At 44.9% G+C, this 22090-nt stretch overlaps 1 protein-coding gene across 1 annotated transcript in view; it reads right to left on the bottom strand.

Moving 5' to 3' along the window:
• Enpp6 (ectonucleotide pyrophosphatase/phosphodiesterase 6) overlaps positions 1 to 22090 on the bottom strand; it is a 91022-nt gene that overhangs the window by 10637 nt on the left and 58295 nt on the right. The window contains exons 4-6 of the mRNA XM_070015983.1: positions 15699 to 15840; positions 14585 to 14764; positions 10687 to 10824 (exon numbers count right to left, since the gene is read on the bottom strand). Of these exons, the coding sequence (XP_069872084.1) occupies positions 10687 to 10824; positions 14585 to 14764; positions 15699 to 15840 (460 nt within the window). The remainder of the gene's footprint in view (positions 1 to 10686; positions 10825 to 14584; positions 14765 to 15698; positions 15841 to 22090) is intronic.

The raw sequence follows: 22090 nt of genomic DNA, 5'->3' as shown, positions 1-22090 counted from the left end.
TAAGGAGGGTAAAGGCACTGAATTCTGAGTTTATCATGTGACCAAAGATCTAATTACTCACACAACATCTTAAGACCCCACCCCCCACCCCCAGAAAACATAGTTCAGGCAACTTCCAGAGACTGGAAGCTGTGTGTCTTCTCCTTCCATGCTTTCCTAGGAGCATCTCTTCTACCCGACAGGTCCCACGTTGTGTTCTTTACAATATAACTGCAATGACAAGTACAGGCCTTTCCTGAATCCTATGTTTCATTCCAGGGGATTATTTGTGAGGTGGTGAGGTTCCTTGAATTTGTAGCCAAATTCGATACAAGCCTGGAATCACAGGACTTATGCTTGGTGTCTGACTTTGGGGCAGTGTTGTGACATTGAACCCCTTAACCTACTCTAAACTCTAAGCCTAACTCTAACTAAAGCTAGCTCTAACTAAGCCTCTAAGTAAACCCTAACACTCCAGACACCAGGTATTAATATCAGGAATGAATTGCGTTGGAAGATACCCAGCCGGTATTGAAGAAATGTTGTTGGAAAACAGAGCATCAGCTCTAATCACCTCATGTTACTAACAGCAACCAAAGCCTCAAGTGTTCACTCACCACTGGTCCAGGACCCCTTCCACCATATACTCACCCTCCCCTCCCCCCCCCCCCCCCCCCCCCCCGCCACACTCCTTTACTTCTGGCTTCACCCTGGGGAGCAGCTAATAAGAACCAGTCTCCTCTCCTGCAAGTATGCAACCACTTTAAAGATGGGGCTTTCAATCCTGTTAGCCAAGTCTGCCTTCATTTCCCTTGACCAGATGGTTGAGGGAACCAGATGGTTCCAGAACCATCTCTTCCCTGTCAACTTAAGGACTACATTTTCTTAGGCTATGGATTCTCACTTGTTTCAAAACCAAGAGCCTCAAGAAAGTTGTGTGACTCCCAGGAAGCTGCAGCCTATTGAACACCACTCTAGCCATTCCTTGTAGACTATTAGCTCCCCAAAGTCCAGTGATCTTCCTGCCTAGCGTAGGATTCCGTATTACAAGTATTTCAGATGTAAGAAGTGGAATCAGTTGTTCTGGGTGAATGCATGGACTCAAGACAACAAACCACTGTTTTAAGGTTGTGTCACAAACTCACAAGTAGTAGCAGGTATTAAGGAACTGATATATCTCCTGGGAGTCCATTGTAACACTGGCCTGATCCTCACGACTTTACAGTGTGGACAATACATATTCCTTTCACTTTGTAACTGAAAGCACTATGGCACAGAAAGAGTTAGTAGGCCTCTCACAGTCACACAGCTGATGAGAGAAAATGCTAAGATGGGAACCTAAATCTGCCTTCCTCCACCTTTGTGTCTCTTCAACACTCCGTAGCCAGAGGTCCCTGTAGAACTGGACAGCGAACTGTCCTCCTGTCCCCTGTTTCTTCACCTGCTGAGTGTGGGTCAGATATAACATGGAAAAATGAGGTTTTTTTTTTCAATTGGATTGGCTATAAGGTTAAATTTCAATTTGCCACTTTCCATCTCTGTGATTCTGGCAAGCTATGTCAGCTCTCTTGAGTTTGTTTGTTTGTTTTCCTTGTGGGATCTGGGGATGCCAGTAGCCACCTTGCAGGTGAAGGGAGGAAAGCATGGCGGTGTGCTGAGAACTGGCACACAGTAGGCACTCAATCAATGGCTGTGGTCTGGTCACCACATGCTCCCAGCTGTGAGGCGAGGGGCTCTGGTGGTGAGGTTGAACTTTCCCTTGCTTATTTAGCTGTCATATCACACTGCACACCCATCCGCTCTCACCCCATAAATTGCTCCCCTAGCATTTCTGCTTTCCAAATTGCACTATTTCATTGACTCTCCATTTCCTGACTTTCCATCATCCCTGGTCCCTCCTTCTCCAGCTGTAGCTTGTAGCTTTCCACAGACACGCTTTATGAACCTTCTAACTTTTAAGACTGGGTTTGGGGGGTTGGGTTTTTGGGGGGAGTTGTTGTTCTTCCTCTGTCTAGGGTGAGGATCATAGCACATCCCAATTTAGCTTTGTCAGCTAACTTAATGTGTTACTTTTTCCACTCTTTGTCTACAAGGCAATGATTCTGGAAGCCCAAAGGAGAACATTTTTTTTGTCATTTTTTTGGTTGTGTGTGTGTGTGTGTGTGTGTGTGTGTGTGTGTGTGTGTGTGTGTGTGTGTGTGTGCATGTGCCAGTCCTAGGCTTGAACTCAGGGCCTGGTACTATCCCTGAGCTTTTTTGCTCATGGCTAGCACGCTACCACTTTTGGTTTTTTGGTGGTTAATTAGAGCTAAGTGTGTCAAGGACTTTTTTGCCTAGATTGGCTTCAAACCGCAATCTTCAGATCTCAGCCTCCTGAGTAGCTAGGATTACAGGTGCGAGTCACCGGTGCCTGGCTGAGAACTTTTTATTTTTATTATCCATGACTAATTATGGATCACATTGTGTGTATGTACCCCGAGGGAAAAGGGCAGGACCCAGGGAGTGAAGACAATGTACTTGATTAGAATATGATAGTGTAAAAAGAGACACTTGTCACTTCATAGACATATCCAACAATGCAAACCTCAGCCCTAAAGCCGGTTGGGAATCTATCTGGCCACAGATAAATCCATTTGTTTTTATTAAAATGACAAATCTCCTCTCTAAAACCAATTTTCCTTAACTGATTTTTTTTTAAGTAATAAAATAAACTGTTGGGGATGGTAAACAGGGTGGACGATGTTGTTAATCACAGTCTTAATTTCAAAATGGTGCACTGATAGTCTTCTTCCTTGACTCCTCCCAGTGGCTTTTCACATCTTCACGTTGTGCCCACATCATCTACCCAAGGTGTCTTCACAGGGTCACATTTAGGGGAAAGTTGAGACTCTAGATTAGGAGCCCTGAGCCTGTAGGTCCCCAGGCAGCTGGTTGAGTAGCAGACCCCACAGACCCTTCCAAATCCATGGACTGCCTCTTACTGCCACCTAGTGACCCCCCTGAAGCAGTACCTTGACCCTCCAGATTTGGCTAAAATTGAGAAATGGGGGGGGGCAGGGAGAGAGAGAGAGAGAGAGAGAGAGAGAGAGAGAGAGAGAGAGAGAGAGAGAGAGAGAGAGAGAGAGAGAGAGAGAGAGAGAGAGAGAGAGAGAAGGCTGCACATAATGCATTGATCAGTCATCAAACTAAACAGTCTCAGGCAAACAAGAATAAACTGGTCATTCTGCATTCAACATCTTAGGAATTCAAAGATCCTCACGCAGTGTGCTCTGTTCAGCAGCCCCCAGGACCTCTGCCCTGCTCATGCAACAATGACCCCCTTCCTCCATGATGAACCATGCAACTCACTAATCATTTCCAGGGGAGAGGAACTATAATGGAGAGGTGCACATGAGGAAACAGCAGGAAGAATGGCTGACTTGTGATGTTTTGGTCTCGGGTTCTTTTAGTTTGGTGCCTGCTCTCAATTACCTGCCAGTCCACCATGATGATGCCTAGGCCAGCCTGCTTTCATTTGAAATACCAAGGAGATGCATCTGAATGAGGAGTCATGCTTTCTAGACTCAAGGTTTATTTCAATCATCCTTAGCATCACCTCTTACCCACAAATCAGAAAGCCAACAAAAAGCCTAGCGCATGCATGCCAGGGTTTCTTTTGAACTCCCCATTTCAGGATGCTTAGCCCAGCACAGAGGACTGCAATTAGAGACGTCTGATCAGGAAGAGCGGGGAGGTGGAAGATCAGGGAAGCATGAAACAGCTCAATCGTTTGTAGTTATTATCTTCTATGTTTGCACATGGGCGAGGTACCTGTGTTGGCAAACTCTCATGGTATTGTTTCTCGTTGTGTTTTGGGGATGCAGTAGCGTGCATATTTATCGTCTGCTCACTATTATTTCTCCTTGCTAGAGATAGATCATTTCTAAGCCTTAGAGAAAAATTCTTCTGAGAAGACCAAGGGTCAGGAGCTATGGGTGGATCCACTGGCCCCCAGTTCCTGTTCTGTACCCCAAACTGACTTCTCTCAGCGTGGCTGAGGATGTCGATGTCTATATTTTGTGGTTTCTCTTCTGACCAGAGGTGACTCTCTTTCTTTCTGAGGTCTTGTGTGGTCCTCCAGCTATGTCTCATTGGATCCTTTCTGCTCTTCTTCCTCTAGAGGCCACCAGGATGGCTCCATCTCAAAACCAGAGCACTTACTGTCCGCTCTGGTGTTTCTCATGCCTGACTGTGCAGCCCTCCTGAGCTTGTCCCGAGCTCCGTTCTTAGATATTTGCATGCTGGAGGTCAAGGAAGGCAGGGGATTTCTTCTTAATAATCTCTCCCAGAATGCAGAGTTGAAAACATCTCTGGGAGCTAGCTGTACTACAGAATCTACCAAGCATCATGGTGAATGATTATTTTCTTTTTCTGAAGACATGCCCTATTTTTACTGATTAGCATCCTGAGGTCAGAATCCGTGTTTACTAGCTCTTTGTGTGGCCAGAGCCAGGTTATCCCCAGCAGCCTTTTACAACTGGCATTCTGTCCTCATTGTACTGGCTGTTAAGTATTTGGGTTATCATTTCTCTTTGCTATCATTTGGGTCTGGTGTGCCCCTCAAAGCTCCGTATGTTGAAAGCTTAGTTTGTGGCACTGCTGGGAGGTGGTGGAACTTTTAGGAAGTGAAACCTTTAGAAGATGGGAAGAAAGTGGCTGGGAAGGTGGCTTAGTGGTAGAGCGCTTGCCTTGCATGCCTGAGGCCCTGAGTTCGATTCCTCAGCACCACATAAGCAAAAAGCAAAAAGCCGGAAGTGGCGCTCTGGCTCAAGTGGTAGAGCGCTAGCCTTGAGCTGAAGAGCTGAGGGACAGCGCCCAGGCCCAGAGTTCAGGCCCCACGACCGGACCCCCCCCCAAAAAAAAAGAAAGAAAGAAAGAAAGAAGATGGGAAGAAAGTTAGGTCTTTGGGGGGCATGCCCTGGTATATTGGACCCCTTCCCTTCTTTGTTCCCCAGCTACCATGAGTTTAGCAGGTCTTTTCTGCCATGTGCCCTTACCATGTTCTATTGTGCTGTCATGGGCTCCAAACAACAGAATTAGGTAACCATGAAAAATTCAGAAACAATAAACCAAAATAAACTTTTCTGCTTTTTTTTTTCTTTTTGTCAGTTGTGGGGCTTGCACTCTTGGCCTGGACACTGGCCCTGAGCTCTTTTCACTCAAGGCTAGCAGTCTACCACTTTGAGCCATAATGCCCGTTTTGGTCTTCTGGTGGTTCGTTGGAGATAAAGAGGCTCATGGATTTTCCAACCCAGGCTGGCTTTGAATTGCGACCCTCAGATCTCAGCCTCCTGAGTAGCCACTGGTGCTCGGCTCCTTTTCTGCTTTTTAAATTGACTGTCTTGGGAAATTTCTCACATAGGAACAGATGTGAGACCAGGGACCATGTTTCTACCTTCCTCCCTTAAGCATTTCAACAGATCTTGGTGTAGGAAGGACACCACAAAAATCTGCTCACATTAAAACAACTACAAAGTGAAAACTAACATGTACTAGACACCTAATAAAAATGGAATCTACTACCTTGTCCTAGGACATGATTTTAACAGGCCCATTCCATTGCTCTGGAAATAAAATAGAATAAACTTGGAAGCTCATCCTAAACTGAAAAAGATACCCCAAAATAACAACCAAGTTATGTGGATGCTTCAGTGAAATCTTCCAGGAAATGATGCCATTTGACTGGCTTACATGGTTTTGTAGCTAGAATCGAGGTAAAACAGTGATTCTGGTCATAAACCATGGTTGTGTGGCTGTTGCAGTATTGCTGTTTTAAATGTTCCTATTACAGGACCTGTAGGAGCTCCTGGGAAATGATGGCTATGAATCAGAAATAAGTGTTTATCACATTCTACTACAAAGCGATGTCCCTCCAATCAGTTCTGAAAAGAGTTTAATTGTTCATCCTTGGGCCTCTGGCTGGACCCTTTCCACATATACCTTGATCCTTGACATGGAAAAATTCTAGATAATAAAATCAGCAGGGATTAGGAGAAGCAGAAGTCCTTAGAATAGAGCAAGGTGTTAGAAGGAAACGCCAAGTGGATAGAGGGTTGTTTTTTTTGTTTTGTTTTGTTTTTTGTCTTTTCCTCCTTTGCCAGAATTGAATGTACTGAAGCATGCCAAAGGGGAGGGGGACACATGTGCCCCTAGACAGCTTCCACAGGCCACCTAATCACCACAGAGAGCCAGCCCCTGCCAGCCCTCCACATCTGACTTCCTGACGCTCAATTAGTTAGGCCTAGACAATACCACTATAGCTGCCACTACTACTCAGAAGCCATGCTTGCCAGATTGTCTTGATTTCCCCAAATATTTTGGGTCTTGGCCTAACTGCCACTCAACCACAGGCTTTAGAATTGAGCCTGGCATTTCATATCCTTTGCCAGCTCTTAAAATAAATCTTTCCTCTGGAGAAAATATTGGCCTCCTGCAGAAGCTTGGGCCTAAACTGGCTGCATTTCTTTCAATGTAGACAGGAATAGATCTACAGAGATGCCCCAGGCTCTGGTCACCAGGGTCTGGCCCAATCTTCCTTATTTGGAATTCAGGGGCACAAGGTAGACACTATTCAAGAGACATCACAGAATTTAGTCCTTGAAGCTGGGAGGGGACTGGAGAGATTTCACATGTCCTGTCCTGAGGGCCTCAGCTTTGGGCTAATTGAAGCTAAGAGAACTATCACCTGTGGCTTAAACCCCTTAAACATCCAGGGCAACTAATAATGAGCCAAAATTGAAGGCTTGACTTAACTTTCCTTACTTGGTAACTGATTTACAAACACTGAGTAAAACAATCCATCAGTAAGCAACCCCAAATCAATCATCTCTGCTTTCATTACTCCACTCAACTTGCTAACAAGTATGGAGACACTTCTAATAACATGCCAAGATTCGACAGTATATGAAGTTCTGTGAGAGAGTCAAAGCTCAAGATTCCAAAGATTTGCCTTCTAGAAATTTCCACCCCAGGAGTGGACAGTCCCAAAACAGACAAATAGACAAACAGCACTAGGTTGAATGATTTGGAGACTAATGAAAAGCCCAAGATGGAGGAAATTAGGAACTTGATAGGTGTTTCAAGTAAGAAATGGTATTTGAATTGGTCTTCAAAGGAAAGGTCGGACTTTAAGGGTAGAAGGTATCTCAGGGATCCTTCTGTAAGTGGAACATTTGTGGGATGATGGAAGGTGTACTGTCTTCCTTTATCTTTCTCAACACAAGTTTTGCACAGGACAGAGTTTCACAAACATGAGCATTTTGGTTCAAGTACAGGCAAAACCACTCATGTTGATGCTTGGGAAAGAGTACCTTGAAGGGATGAAGAGAAAAAGAGAAGCCAAGGTTGCTACTGAGCAACTCTAGAGGTCTCTGCAGTGTGACATGAACATAAAAGAAAATAAAGGAAGATGCTGCTGGCCGGAAAGAGCTAAAACACCCTTCCATCCCATGAGGAGCCAGCAGGGGGCGCCTGCTGGGACATCACATGGAGCATTTTGATGAAGTGTTTGGAGTATCATGGTTACACTTGGATGCAGGTCCTGACTTTTGCTGCTCCTTGTAGCCTCAAGCAGAACAGGGAACACTCTGAGTTTCCATGAACTCAGGATCACTGGGAGAATAATATCCATGAAGGATGAATGCAGACTCGGGTGCTGACTTCAAGACCACTATCACTATGCTTGCTCTCTGAACTAAAATTTAAAAATACAATTTTACTGAAATACTATCTTAAAAATGTAAAATAACTTGCAAATGTCACTGCAACACTTTTGTGAGAAGCTCATTCAAGTTTTAGTGGTCCAAGCATGAGAAAAAAGAAATTACACTTGGACATGATAAGTTAAACAGGACTGTAAAAATTCACACAGTGAAACCAAAGGAGGATAGTCTTAGGAGATCACAAAGGCTCAATAGCTATGTGCATATGATCATATAAAATGATGCTTATGGAAATGATCTCCAAGAAATGAAAGCAAGAGGTTTTCCATTTTTACTCTTTGTGTTTATTTTTCTTTTTTCTGTGTTTGATTTCTGTATCTTTTGTCTTGTATGTAAGTTTATCTGATTTGGAGAGGGTTCGGGAAGCACCAAAAATGGTGGAACGAAGGGTGAACAGTATTATTGCCTCCGCAAGGCTGTATACCTCAGGCAAGGAGCTGTCTCCCCTCTGTGCAGCTACAACCTCCCATAGCACAGTATATGTAGTAGGCTCTCAACAAATGCTTGGCTGAGTTTGATAGGTGGATTATTGCTGGTCTTGGTGGATAAGGATGGAAGAGTATATTCCAATCTGGTGGAAACGAATCACAGTGTTTCCCTAATTTGCATGTTGTTGGGTTGTACCTGATGATAACATATGCAAACGATATTTAGCACCACCAGATTCATCTCTTTTTCTTTGCTACTCCTGGGGCTTGAACTCAGGGCCTGGGCACTGTCCCTGAGCTTCTTTTGCTCAAGGCTAACACTCTACCACTTGAGCCACAGTGCCACTTCGAGCTTTTTCTGTGTATGTGGTACTGAGGAATCGAATCCAGGGCTTCATGCATGCTAGACAAGCTCTCTACCACTAAGCCGCCTTCCCAGCCCCAGATTTATCTCTTGAGAGTCCTTAGATCACCACAGTTCTTCTCCAGCCCATTAACAAACACCTTCTGGAAGAGTGAGAGGCAATGTGGCAAACTGAGGACCAGGGAACAAAAGTCAGGTGTCAATGAGCCAATTTAAGCAGGCTCCACAGCCTCATGGAGAGCGAAGAGGGTGGCTTTCATCCTCTTGCAGAAAGAAGCAATGGAAAGCCTTTCCAGAGGGTGTGGCCAGGCCTTAGGGAGGCAGGGGAGGTGGTGGACATCAGCTAAACACCCCATTTCCAGTCTTAGAAGAATAATCACACTTGGCTGGTGGCACAGGCTTAAGCTTGACCTCTGTCAGTGACATTTTGTTTTGTTTTGTTTTCCTATCCATTCCTGGGAGAACACAAATACCTTCAGATATCTGCCTGTCCTTAGAAAGGAGGCCAGAGGAAGGACTAACAACAGTTGCTAAACCAGCCTGTATGTTAAACTACCAGAAGTGCTCTGGACACTGATTGGGCACCAGAAGTCCCTCTCGACACCAACGCAATTCCAGGTGACAAATGAAATGGCTTCCTTGTCTTTCTTTTTTCTTTCATTCTTTCTTTGTTTCTTTTGTGCCAATACTGAGGCTTGAACTCAAAGCCTGGGTGCTGTCCTGAGTTTTTGTTTTTGTTTTTGTTTTTTCACTCAAAGCTGACACTCCACCACTTGAGCCATTCTACTATTTCTGGCTTTTGCTTGGTTAATGGATGATAAGGGTTTCATAGACTTTCTTGCCCATGCAATCCTCAGAGAGCAGCTTCCTTTGTAACTAGATTATAAGCACAAGCCACCAGTTCCTGGTTCTTTACCTTTTCTTGTGACAGCTCTCTAAAAGAAGGAATAAACTCAGTTAAGGGTTCTTATTAAGGGAAGTCTGCAAACATTCTATTGGTGCAGAAAGTTGGCATTTAAAGGGAATGGACTCTCTTGGAGACCATTTCTTTAGGCAGCACTGGAAATTGAACTCAGGTCTCACGGGGGGGGGGGGGTTGGCAAGTGCTCTACCATTTGGGACAGGAACTTGTTATGTGGTTCAGGCTGCTCAGGATTCATGATCTTCCTTTCTCCACCTCTGATCTTCAAGCATTCTTTAGATTATATCATAGAATAACCTAGCTGGCCTATATAACGTACTAACAAGCATGGCTAACCAGATCTGCTTTGTTGTCCACAAAGTCCTGAGTGACAGCTTGAATACATAGGAAAAACTCAGTCCTGATGAATAACTGAAATTGCTGTCTAGAAGCTCAATTTTTCACACACAGAGCCCCGTACGTGCACTCATTAGCCTTATGGATATTCCTCTCATTACCACCCACTCTATTTCTGGGTCTTAAACATCGTTGGCCTTACCCTGTAGTCAGATCTAAACACAATCCACCTTCAGACTTGTATCTATGAGAACCCATGTTGTCCTAAAGAATGATTCTAAACATGGTATTACCACGGATTCCCCCTAAGGGAAATCTTCCCACGGTGGCCCACATCCTGAGCTGATTCAAGAGCCTGGTGAACTCTGAGTTCAAGCAGACAAGGATGAGGCTGTTGAAATCACTCAAGCATGACACAATCAGGGTTTGGACCAAAAATGCAAGACAATCTCCTCTGTAAAATCAAGCTGGCAGACGAGGGCTCTGGATCTGCGGTATTCTGTTTGTCAAACATTTCTCTGAGAGGTGAAAGCAAAGCCAGGCCTCTCTTTTGCTTTTCCATTGCCCTAAAGCAATTACTTTGGTTCACAGTAATTATTCCGCTTTAAACTGAACAGGTTCTATTGGAAGTCAAGATAATTGAGTTAAGCCCCATTTATTACAATACTGGGGTTGGAGCCATGAAGTCTATACCGTGACTCTGGGTTCATGTCTGTTGTTTGTGTCTGTAAAGTCACCTGACCCAGTCTTTGGAAAGAGGGAAACACTACAATGAATGACAGCTAGATGGGACTTATCTCTTGAGTGTAAAGAAGCTAAATAATTATTATTTGCCTTTGGAATGATTTTTGATCAAAATTTGTGTAACGAGCAAATTGGTAGTCATTTTATAATTACCTCAGTTATGAACCATCCTTTGTCAGCCACTAAAGTCAGAGGGGAAACAAATTTCCCTTTCTTATAATAGAACCTGCTGGGTATGGCTTCTTTCTTGTAGACCGTCATGTGTTCCACAGTGCGGAGTTTGTTATAGATCTGCAAAGACAACCAAGGACGACCAGGTTTGCAATCTAGTTCTTAAATATAATGAATAAATATTAGACTTGAAGTAGATTATCAAACATCTGCTAGATCTGAGTACATAAAAGTGAAAAGCTTTTATATAACTTGGAAATCAAGCTGGTTTTAAAGATCTACATACCCTCTAACCTAAGCAGGAAACCTCTAAGAATACTGAAAAATAAATTCCTTTATATGTGCCCTGTGACATAAAGTATAGCCCAGTAAAAGGAGTAAAATAATCACTGAAATGGTTGTTTAATGGAATACTATACAACAGTGAAGATGAATGAATTACAGCAACAGAGATACATGAAAGAATCTCAGAGACACGGGGCACGGGTGGCTCATGCCTATAATCCTAACTACTCAGGAGGCTGCGATCTAAGGATGGTGGTTCAAAGCCAACCAAAGCAGGAAAGTCCATGAGATTCTTATCTCCAATTAACCCCCAGAAAACCAGAAATGGAGCTATGGCTCAAAGTAGTAGAGCCTTGAGCAAAAAGAGCTCAAGGGATAGCACTCAGGTCCTGAGTTCAAGCCTCATGACCAACAAAAAAAAATTTAGGGATCTTAGTTTAAAGAAAAATAGTGCAAGCTACAGAAAAATACAGACAAGATGATTATTCCTGTTATAGGAAGTTCAAGTCATGACAAAAATAAATCATATATATTGTAAAACTATAAAGAGAATGACAAACATGGTACCATAAAATTTAGGAAAGTGGATCTTCTTGGGCAGGGCAGAAAAGGTGATAGGATCTGGGAAGGAGACAGAGAAGATGTCACAGGTAATTTTCATGTCTTGTTTCTTGAATGGTTTGGGAACCTTCAGTGATGATTTCTACATTAGTTTTTATACTCTACATATCTTATAATAATTCTTTTGTATATGCACAATAATGAAGAAACATATTATAAAGACCTCTTGTTTTGTAATGTTCTATTACTATTTAAATTAAAAGGCATATGAGACAGAGGCCAGTGGCTCTTGCCTATAATCCTAGATAGTCAGGAGACTGAGATCTGAGAATCACAGTTCAAAGCCAGCCGGGGCAGGAAAAGTCTGTGAGATTCTTATTTCCAATAAACCACACAGAAAACAGGAAGTGGCGCTGTGGCTCAAGTGGTAGAGCTCTAGCTTTGAGCTGAAGAGCTGAGGGACAGAGCCCAGGCCCAGAGTTCAAGCCCCATGACTGACAAAAAAAAAAGGCAAATGAACAACTGGTCTTCTTAATGTTAAATACCACAATGATCAAAGAGAAAGGATGTATGTGTACTTTAACTCATCCTGGAAAGTGTCTCTTGCCTATGAAAATCTTACAAGCACTAGTAATTGCTTCTTATTGCTAATCTCATAACAGACATGTAACATTGTACATTCTTCTAATATCTACCAGCAACTTAAATATTTGTGGCTATGAATAAAATCAAGTAGCTAATGTTGACTTGCAAGCATTTAACCAAACTAGGATATATTTCTAGGGCTACAGGGATTTAAAATTGTGTTTATCAACCCAGAAAAATAGTCTTTAGGCTGGCTAGTGGAAAGCTTCTTTTAGCCCCAAAAGTTAGGGATCCTATTTGATAGAACCAGGTTTCTTCAAAAAAAAAAAAAAAAAGTAGGATGCATTGGCAGGCTGGTTTTAGAGAAGTTACAAAACCCTGTGAAAGCCTGGCTTATGCTTGTAATCCTAGCTACTCAGAGGTCTGAGATCAGAGGATCAAGGTTCAAAGCCAGCCCAGACAGGAAAGTGTGAGGTTCTTATCTCCAATTAACGAGCAGAAAGCTGGAAGTGGAAAGCAGAAAGCTGCTGTGGCTCATGTGGTAGAGTGCTAGCCTTGAGCAAAAAAGGCTCATGCTCAAGGGTAGCAATGCCCTGAGTTGAAGCTCCAGGAACCCCATGCAACAAAAAGCCGTGGTGACAGGTCTTACAAAGTATTGTGTCCATTGCATGACAAACTATCACCCAAGCACAACCCCTACTTTTGAATGATCTAGCAACCGCTGTAGGCTGTAGGCCAAGCCGGACTTAAACATTGCATGAGGAGAAGCTCTTCCCCACTCCTAAGCTGTCAATGGCCAAACACTCTGGAGATATCACCTTCCTAAGTGCCAAACTGGAGACAAAGACCCTCTTCCTTGCCAGGAAGACACCACTTGTCCTCAAGAACCTGTGCAAACGTTCTTTCCAATTTTATATTTAGAGAGTTTACTGTGCAAACGTACTTAGTACCTTCCTTTTCTGTCGATGAGGCCAAAGAAAAAAAGGAGTTCCCCCTGAGGAGTGGAGCAAGATTGGGAATAGTGGCGTTGTTGGTCGTTAGCCCCACAGAGACACTATACAGGGCAGGTAGGGGGGCGAGAGGAGGGAGGGCCAAGCCAATGGGATTCTGGCCTTTGCCCATGCTCCGTGGTTAAGAACAGCTTTCCAGAGCCAACTGCATCACTGCTGTGATGATGGACAGAGACCATAGCTCCGCAGCCTCCAGACTTCCCTGTGGCTGGCCACCCTCCCCCAACAGCAGCCTCACCTCCCCCAGATGCCTCCTGGCCAGTTCAGCTTCAGCTAAGCAAGGGCAGAAGTTAGCCAACCTGCACGGGGAGGTGAGGAGGTAACTTCAGAGCTAAGCAGTCAGTCCTCAGGGTGGTTTACCGCATACAGCCAGCTATAATTACTACTTTGAGAGAAGATAAGTAGAAGTCTAATCATCTCAGGGTAGATGAGTTCCTGGAGGCAAGGTCAAGTTTTGTCCTCCTCCTCATACTGTGGGAACTCAACCACACCTACTTGGGATCCCTCCCTACCCGGTTTTGTTTTTGTTGGTCCTAGGGCTAGAACTCAGGGCCTAAGCACTATGAGCTTTTTGTTTTGTTTTGTTTTGTTGTGTTTTTTTTTTTTTGCTTAAGGATAGCACTCAATCATTTAAGGCACAGCTCCACTTCCAGCATTTTGTTGGTTACTTGGAGATAAGCGTCTCATAGATTTTCTTGCTGGGCCTGGCTTAGAGCAATAACCCTCAGATCTCAGCCTCCTAAGTAGCTAAGGTGATAGTCCTAAAGCCAGCAGGAACTTTTCCCTTTGATGGTGATAGTCTCAATAAGAGACATACAATCTTTCCAGTGGCCTGCCTTGCTTCTGGGGGCCTTCATTTTATAGCAGCCAGAGGGCAGCTGTTACTACACGGCCACAATTCTGCAAGGAGAAGCAGAGGGGCCAGTTCCCAGCAATTTGGTAGAGCTGGGATTTGAACCTATCATGTTTGGCTATGAGAAAAGACGCTACCCCATTGAACACAGGCTTCTTGTTCATTACCTTCAGTCCTTTGGTGAAAACAGATCAGAGTGGTGGTTCCCTCCCACAGAAAGAACTTTCTGTGTTTCTATATCAACACCTGTTTCCTCGATGTTATATTGAAGCCAATCATGAAAGAAGAGAACTTTAATAGGGGCCTTACGTGTATGTTGGGCTGGGGGTGGGGGGAAATACATCTAGACTTTGTATATATTTTATCTCATTTTGATTTGCATAAAGTTCAGTGGGCCAGATATCTTTATAGAGAAAGACAGAGTGGGGGACATGAGTGAATTCTTGTAAGCAAATGAGGAACCAGGTGATCATGAGCGCTCCTATCATGACTCTAGATTGCAGCATTAAAGCTACAGGAAAAGACCCAGGAGAGGATACACACAGGCTGATGCAGATGCCCCTCCTCCCATCATGGCGTCTCTTGCCTCAGAGTGCTTTCCAGGGGCTGGCCACAAGCTCACGACTGGCCCTCGGTCCTTCATTTGCTGTAGGTCATCCAGGCTGATGTACTTGCTCAGCTCAATCACTTTGTCCATCCAGAAGATGTCCGTCATCCCATGATCTGAGAAAATGACGACATTCAGGAGGTCCTGTAGGCCCCGCTCCTGTGGGGCGGGCAGAAGACGTCACTACTCACCAGCGGGAAGTCTCCTTAAGACATCATGTTAGCCAGAAATCATCGGTGCCAAGATAGTTTCTTTGCTCTGAACGTAATGATCTACCCATCTGTCCTGAAAAGATGGTTCAAAAGCCAGGCACCAGTGGCTCATGCCTGTAATGCTACCTACTCAGCAGGCTGAGATCTGAGGATCGTGGTTTGAGGCCATCTTGGGCATAAAAGCCGCCATGAGACTCTTATCGCCAATAGCCACTCAAAAAGCCAGAAGTGGCACTGTGGCTCAAGTGCTAGCCTTGAGCACAAAGAGGCTAATGAACAGCGCTTAGGCCCTGAGTTCAAGTCTCACTGCCACCACCAACAACAAAAAAAATGACGTTTCAAAGTCATGACAGAAGAATCTGAGAGAGGGGCAGGGGACAGCACAGCCCCCACCTCAAAGCTTGACCACAAGAGCACACACTCTTTAGCATTTAGAGCACCCTTGCCGTTTTTATTTCTTCTACTCTTTCAACAAACTCAGGTGGTAATGTGAGGCAGATCCCTGGCTCCCAAGACAGATTTAAAAATTAAAGCTAGGGAAAAATAAACAAACAATAAAACCAAAGGAACAAACAAACACTTGCTATAAAGTCATTCAACTAGAACCCAGGTCTGGCTTCCATGTTCCCGGGCAGCGCATGACCAGACTTCCTGGGCTTTTAAAGACCTGGGTCGGCTGTCCAGCCAATGTGGTCGATAAGGCACACCTAGGCCATCTCAACCCCACGGGCCCCTGCCGTGGAATGAAGAGTCTCTTGGACCCTCAGGATGTGGTGTGAGAAGAAAAGGCCCAGTAAGAAGGGAGGTGCTGAGAGGAGCAATGGAGTCAGCGATGGAGAGGAAGAGGGTGACAGGAAGGAGCCGTCTGTGCTTTAGGTCACCTGGATCCACTGGGTCATGTACTTGAGGACAGTATCCACAGCCTTGAGGGCATCCTTTCTCTGCGGTGACGAAGGGCCGTAGTGGTGGCCTTCCACATCAATGCGCTCGTGGTATATGGCTGCTAGGTCCGCGCGGCCACTCCTAGAAGAAGCAGAAGGAGAGGGGCACAGGGGAGGGAGGTCTCTTGACCCACCAGCCCTTCTAAAGGTGCTAGATAACACCCCCCCCCCACCGCCCCGAACCCAGTCCTGGAGACCAAGGCCCAAACTCAAAACTTCAAAAATGAGCAAGGTGGATGAACACCCAGTGTAGAGTGACTAGTACCAAGCACCTTGGGCACCTTAGTCTGGCCACCTGACAGTGTTCATCATGTTCTAAGAGTTGGAAAGTGTGCTAACAGGCCCAGGTAAATAATGTAATGTCTTCACTATCATTGGAAGATCAGAAAATGGGGAAGGAGGCAACAGGGAAGGAGGTAACTGTGGTTTTGTTGTTGTTTTGTTTTATTGGTTTGGTTTGCTGTTTTTCAGTTGTGGGGCTGGAACTCAGGGCCTGGGTGCTGACCTTGAGCTGTTTTGTTCAAGGCAGGAGCCACTTGGAGTCACAGTGCCGCTTCCAGTTTTCTGGTGGATAACTGAATGTAAGAGTCTGATGGACTTTCCTACCTAGGTTGGCTTTGAACCATGATCCTCAGATCTGAGCCTCCTGTGTAACTAAGGATTATAATCCTGATGTGAGCCACCGGTGCCCGGCTGAGGCAACTGTTACAGTACTCTGTACTTTTAGGGCGTCTCTAAATACAGCAGTAGATTATGGGTCCGTCTGGCAGTGACATGAGCAGTCCCACAACAAGCTTGTAGAGGGCATAGCAGTTAGTGCTTCAGGCCGAACGTCAGCACACAAACCAGGACACTTGTTCTATTCCAATTTGGACATGGAATGGATTCCAGTGGTAACCTCACTTTCAAAAGCCTCAAACTCCCCCTTTTGGCCATCCATCAGTAAGTGGTAGAAAGCGAAGCTATTTAACCCTCCGTGCTTGGCTAAGAATGACTTAAAGGAAGCTAGTCACATAAATGGGAGTAGGAGGCTGGAAGACTGAAGAGGGAGAAGGACTCTGGAAAATGTTCTCCCTGTCCTCACACACTACCTCTGTGACTCCCCTTCCCAGGTCAGGCTGTGCCCAAACCCTACCCACAAAGCACCTGAAAGAGACCAGAATGATGATGATGATGATGATGATGATGATGATGATGATGATGATGATGATGATGATGATGATGGTGATGGTGGTAATGCTGGTGCTGGCTTTGATGAGGATGACATAACAAGAATTGACAAAAGATGAAGCAATAGAAAAGAAATTCAAGCTACTTTTTCACAGTACCAGGAGACAATAAAACTCTTGGCAGATTGTTGTATTTCTTCTGAAAAACTGTATTTTAAACACGCACGCACACACACACACACACACACACACACACAAACACACACACACACACACACACACACAGAGCATGGTTTTCCTTGCACTGTAAACATGAAGAATGAAAGACTATCGCTCAGAGCTTGCAAGGCCTTTGATCTTGCCATCCACAAGGAGGGGAGCAGCTTCATGGCTGTTCAGAGAACTCAACATAATCAGAGTCACACAGCCTAGGCTTTCTCCCATAGCAGGTCTAGAGCAGATATTACCTCTTCCAGGAAGTTTCTTCTGGTGTTCCAAGACTGGGTTGGGTGGCCACAGGCTCTTAGGACTATTCAAAGCTCACTTCTGAGCTCTGAATTTCCACGCTGTGCCATAATTGCCCACTTATGTGTCCTTTTCTCTCTGTTAAATTGTGAGCTTCTTTCTCCCTAGGAAGGGTGATTCATTCTCTCTTGTGTTGCAGCTCTAGTTCAGCCTTGGGCTCACTGGAACTCTGCAACTATCAACTGAATGAATAATAGTAAGTGTTCTGTAAATGGTAGCTACTGTGAGTCAAACACTGTGCTGTGGGGTTTTGGGTTGGGGGGGGGGCGGTTACATTCATTTTCTTGTTGGATCATCAAAACAACCCTAAAAGAGTTCAGAGGGTTCAAGACCATTGCTAGCACTACAGAGCTGTTAAAGCAGGAGCAAGAATTCAAACTGGGGTGTCTAGAATGTAACCCCTAGATTCAGAGGAACTCGGTAGCCCACACTAAGGGGAATGTCTGTTTAGCCTCAGTGATCTGTGGACATGTCCCCTACTGCCTCACAGACTCCCCCCAAACCCTAGAGAGCTGGGTGTGATATGGGGTGAAGAGTCACAGGGAAATGGGGTCCCTCACTTCTCCATACACAGAACTCTGCGTCTGGGGGTTGGCTCTGTCTCCAGAGTGGGGAGCTACAGTGGATTCTGTCCTCACTGAAGGGCGCGTCCTGATCTGTAGATGAAGAAACAGACCTGTGAAGGTTCTGGAATGTTTTAGAAGGGATTCTCATAGATCTGTAGAATGCAGCTAGAACTGGAAATGCAAACCTCTCACCTCCAAAGGCCAAATACCTTTCCCTCTCCTAAACCAAGCCTTCTACACTAACCTCTCAACTAGAAGGCAAATTCTCAAGTACATTCTGCCTGGAATCTTCTCTCATGTTCTACCAGGTTCTTTGGGAACAGTTGTAAGAATGCACTGATCTCAAGTGAAGTGAAATTGTTAGTCAAATGTTCCCTTTTTAGAACAAAACAAACTGACCCTTTCCTAACAAGCTCCATTACCACCCTCCTCCACAGTGTAGATGGGCCTCGGTTACTATTCAGTTGTTTCTCACCAATGATATTAGCATTATTCATACTTGCTAATGTGTGAATGACTAATCCAAATCCCCTCCGCATCTCTAGCTCAGTTGAGCACAAAAAGTCACTTTAGGGTCCCACCAGTGTGTAGGCAGTAGGGGAAAGTTTGAATTAGGTAATTTCACTTTCATCCACAGCCTAAGACTTGTTTGAGGCCCATGGTATTCCCTCCACTGCTGTCTCTGAACATGGTGGAAGCCTACAAAAAGAAAATCTGTCCTGCAGGTAAGTCTTACTGTTAATCCCCTTCATGTTTTAGCATCTGGGGCATTCAGACATACTGATTTGGACTATACCATCTGTCTAAACAGGGTCCACACTTGGCTTATTTGTGGGGAAAATTATCTTTCACACAGTGGAGACTTACTAAAATGAGGCATCTTCAAAAACAAGGTTTAATGTGCAATTAAAATCTGATGACTATTTCTAAGTCTGTCCACTTATTGTATGTTATTCATTGTGTGTGTGTGTGTGTGTGTGTGTGTGTGTGTGTGTGTGCGCACCAGTACTGAAGCTCGAACTCAGGGCCTGTGCTCTCACTTGACTTTTTTACTCTGGGCTGGCACCCTACCAGTTGAGCCACAGCTCTACTTAGGTCTTTTTGGTGGTAAATTGGAGATAAGAGTCTACCCAGGCCAGCTTCCAACTATAATCCTCAGATCTTGGCATCCTGAGTGGTGAGAATTACAGACATAAGCCACCAGCACCAGAAAGAGCTCTTCATTTTAAACCTTCTCCATGAGGTAGCTGTCACCCGGCTGATTTTATAAATCCCTATGAGATCAGAACACTGTTAAGAATCCCAGTTTACCTCATAGCTGGGTTTGGGGAAACTGTCAACCCCACAGGCCAGGAACACTTGGTATGGAAGGCTGGCCATTTGGGGATTGCTCATGTGAAAGGTTTTTATACTCAAGTTTCATTGGTTCGTTAAAGGATCGAAGTCTCCAAGAGCTAAGAGCTTTTGCCTGTTGGGAGTTTTGCAGACAAATCTTTGGTAGCCAGCTGTTTCCCACTAGGGCCTGGTCTTCATCGCAGGTCAGCTTGGTCAGGTCGGGAGAGGTAAGTGGAAGCTGTGAGGGCTGCTATTGGCCATTGACAGCTTTAAGGCCCAGGATCCAGCCAGAAGGGCCTGAGGCCATCTACCCAGTTCCCTGCAAGCTTCATGTGTCCATTGGCTCTGAGACTTCAGGGCCACCCATGTCTCCCGTCACCTTAGGATTCTCTCCAGGTTGCTTTGCAATATAAAAAGTGTATAATGACTGGGTACTGGTGGCTCCGATAATCCTAGCTACTCAGGTGGCTGAGAACTGAGGATTGTAGTTTGCATCCAGCCCAGGCAAGAAAAGTGTATGAGATTCTCCAATTAACCACCAAAAAGAAAATCAGAAGTGGAACTGTGGCTCAAGTGGTAGAGTGCCAGCCAGTCTTGAGCATAAAAGCTCAAGGACAATACCCAGGCTAAGTTCAGACCCCAGGATTTGCTTACAGGAATGAGTTGGGAAGGAAGAAGAATTAGAGAAGGGAAGCAAGTTAAAGGAATTACTATTGACTTGTTTTGAAGAGGTCTCAATGTGGTAAGCCATCTTTGTATTAAACAAGGTTTTCACCACAAACAAGCCTAATGCTGGAAGTATGGCCACCTAGTCAGGTAACATATTGTATAAATCAGCACTACGTGAATACTAACGATGCTAGAACATAAAGCCAAACTTAAAAATAAGGCCCTAATGCCGGGCGCTGGTGGCTCATGCCTGTAATCCTAGCTACTCAGGAGGCTGAGATCTTATGATCTCGGTTCAAAGCCAGCCCGGGCAGGAGAGACCATGAGTCTCCTATCTCCAATAAACCACCAGAAAACCGGAAGTGGCGCTGTAGCTCAAGTGGTAGAGCACTCGCCTTGAGCTGAAGAGCTGAGGGACAACGCCCAGGCCCAGAGTTCAAGCCCCACGACCGACAAAAAAAAAAAAAAAAAGGCCCTAAAATTATTTGTGTCTTTTCAGTGCCATACAAGCACTGCCTGTAAAGCTTGCTCAAAAGATGCCAGATCTAACTACCAATGAGCGTTCAGACTTTGTAAACTTAGGTGCTACCTGCTAGGAACCTGATAAGATCAAAAGTATTTGACCTAATAGAGAAAGCAATCCCCAAACTATAGTCTTTTTCTGCCAGTCCTTGGCTAAGTTAATCAGTGATGAGAATCTCATGGGCTTTCCTTATCAGGCTGGCTTCAAACCATGATACCCAGATCTCGACCGCTTGAGTAACTAGGATTGACTAGTATTACAGACTTGAGACACCATCACCCAGAACCCAAATTATAGTCTTATTATCCTCTGTACAATTAAGCATTTCTTTCTGTAACAATACTCATGTCCTCTCATGCTCCATCATTCCATAGACTGGGTGTGGATTCTCATGTTCTTCTAACCAGGCCTGCCACTCTCCCCACTCCTCCAGTAGTAAAATAGCCTGGACCTTGGTATAATTCCATAAAAAGATGAAACTTTTGTTTTGAAAAATTCCTTCTTTCATTCCCTTCCTCCATCTTTCCTTTCTCTCTATCCCTTCCTCTCTCATTTATTTACTATAGCTTTTTTTGGGGGGAGGGGGGTCCGGTCATGGGGCCTGAACTCTGGGCCTGGGCGCTGTCCCTCAGCTCTTCAGCTCAAGGCTAGCGCTCTACCACTTGAGCCACTTCCGGCTTTTTTTCTTTTTGCTTATGTGGTGCTAAGGAATCGAACCCAGGGCCTCATGCATGCAAGGCAAGCTCTCTACCACTGAGCCACGTTCCCAGCCCCTATTTAGTATAGTTTTTATTTGTTTATTTAGTGGTATTAGGGATTTAACTCAAGGCCTTGGGCATGCTAGGCAAATGCTTTACCTCTTGAGCTCCCAGTCCTTTTCTTTTGAGATAAAGTCTCCATAACTTTGCCAGGGCTGGCCTTAAGCTCTTGATCTTCCTATAGGTACATGCCTGTACACCCAGCTTGAAAATTACTTTTGGATGGGCGTTAGAACAGCACAAATCTTGATTCCGATTCTTTCTTCTCACTAACAAACACGTCTCAAATGAATGGCAAAGAAAAATCTCTAAATCTTAGTTACTCCACCCAAAAAGACTACCCAGTGCCTATACTGGGCATTGGAGGGGTGATGTCTTCAGAGGGCTTGCTTGCTACACAGGAAAAGAGAAGGAAGGGGAAAGGAATGCCTTCTCTTTCTCCTTCCTGCCACAGGAGAAGGAAGAATGAGAGGAACCCAGGCTCAACTGAGCCTAAACTACATTCTCACCCCTCCTTTTGTAGTCCAGAAAAGGGAAGTTCCCAGACCAAGACAGCTGAGCCACGTTCCCTGTCGACCCAGCTGACTTATCATCCATCCAGTCTTTACCCCGCAGCAGCCACAGAGGTTCTGGATGATGAGTGAATTCCTCTGGAGCTGTGTTCCACAGCTGTGCCTGCAGTCCTGCCGCACAGCTCCCAACCACTGGTGAGGAGGCGTCATGGTCAACACTCTGGGCCAGGATGGAAGAGGCTGGCAGGGTCCTCTGGCTGCCTCACTAGCTAGCA

The sequence above is a fragment of the Dipodomys merriami genome, unplaced genomic scaffold (assembly GCF_024711535.1).
Source record: "Dipodomys merriami isolate MVZ:Mamm:240054 unplaced genomic scaffold, mDipMer1.0.p SCAF_12, whole genome shotgun sequence".
Lineage (NCBI taxonomy): Eukaryota > Metazoa > Chordata > Mammalia > Rodentia > Heteromyidae > Dipodomys > Dipodomys merriami.
Note: the sequence above shows the minus strand (reverse complement) of the source record. Positions and strands in the feature narration are given on the sequence as shown.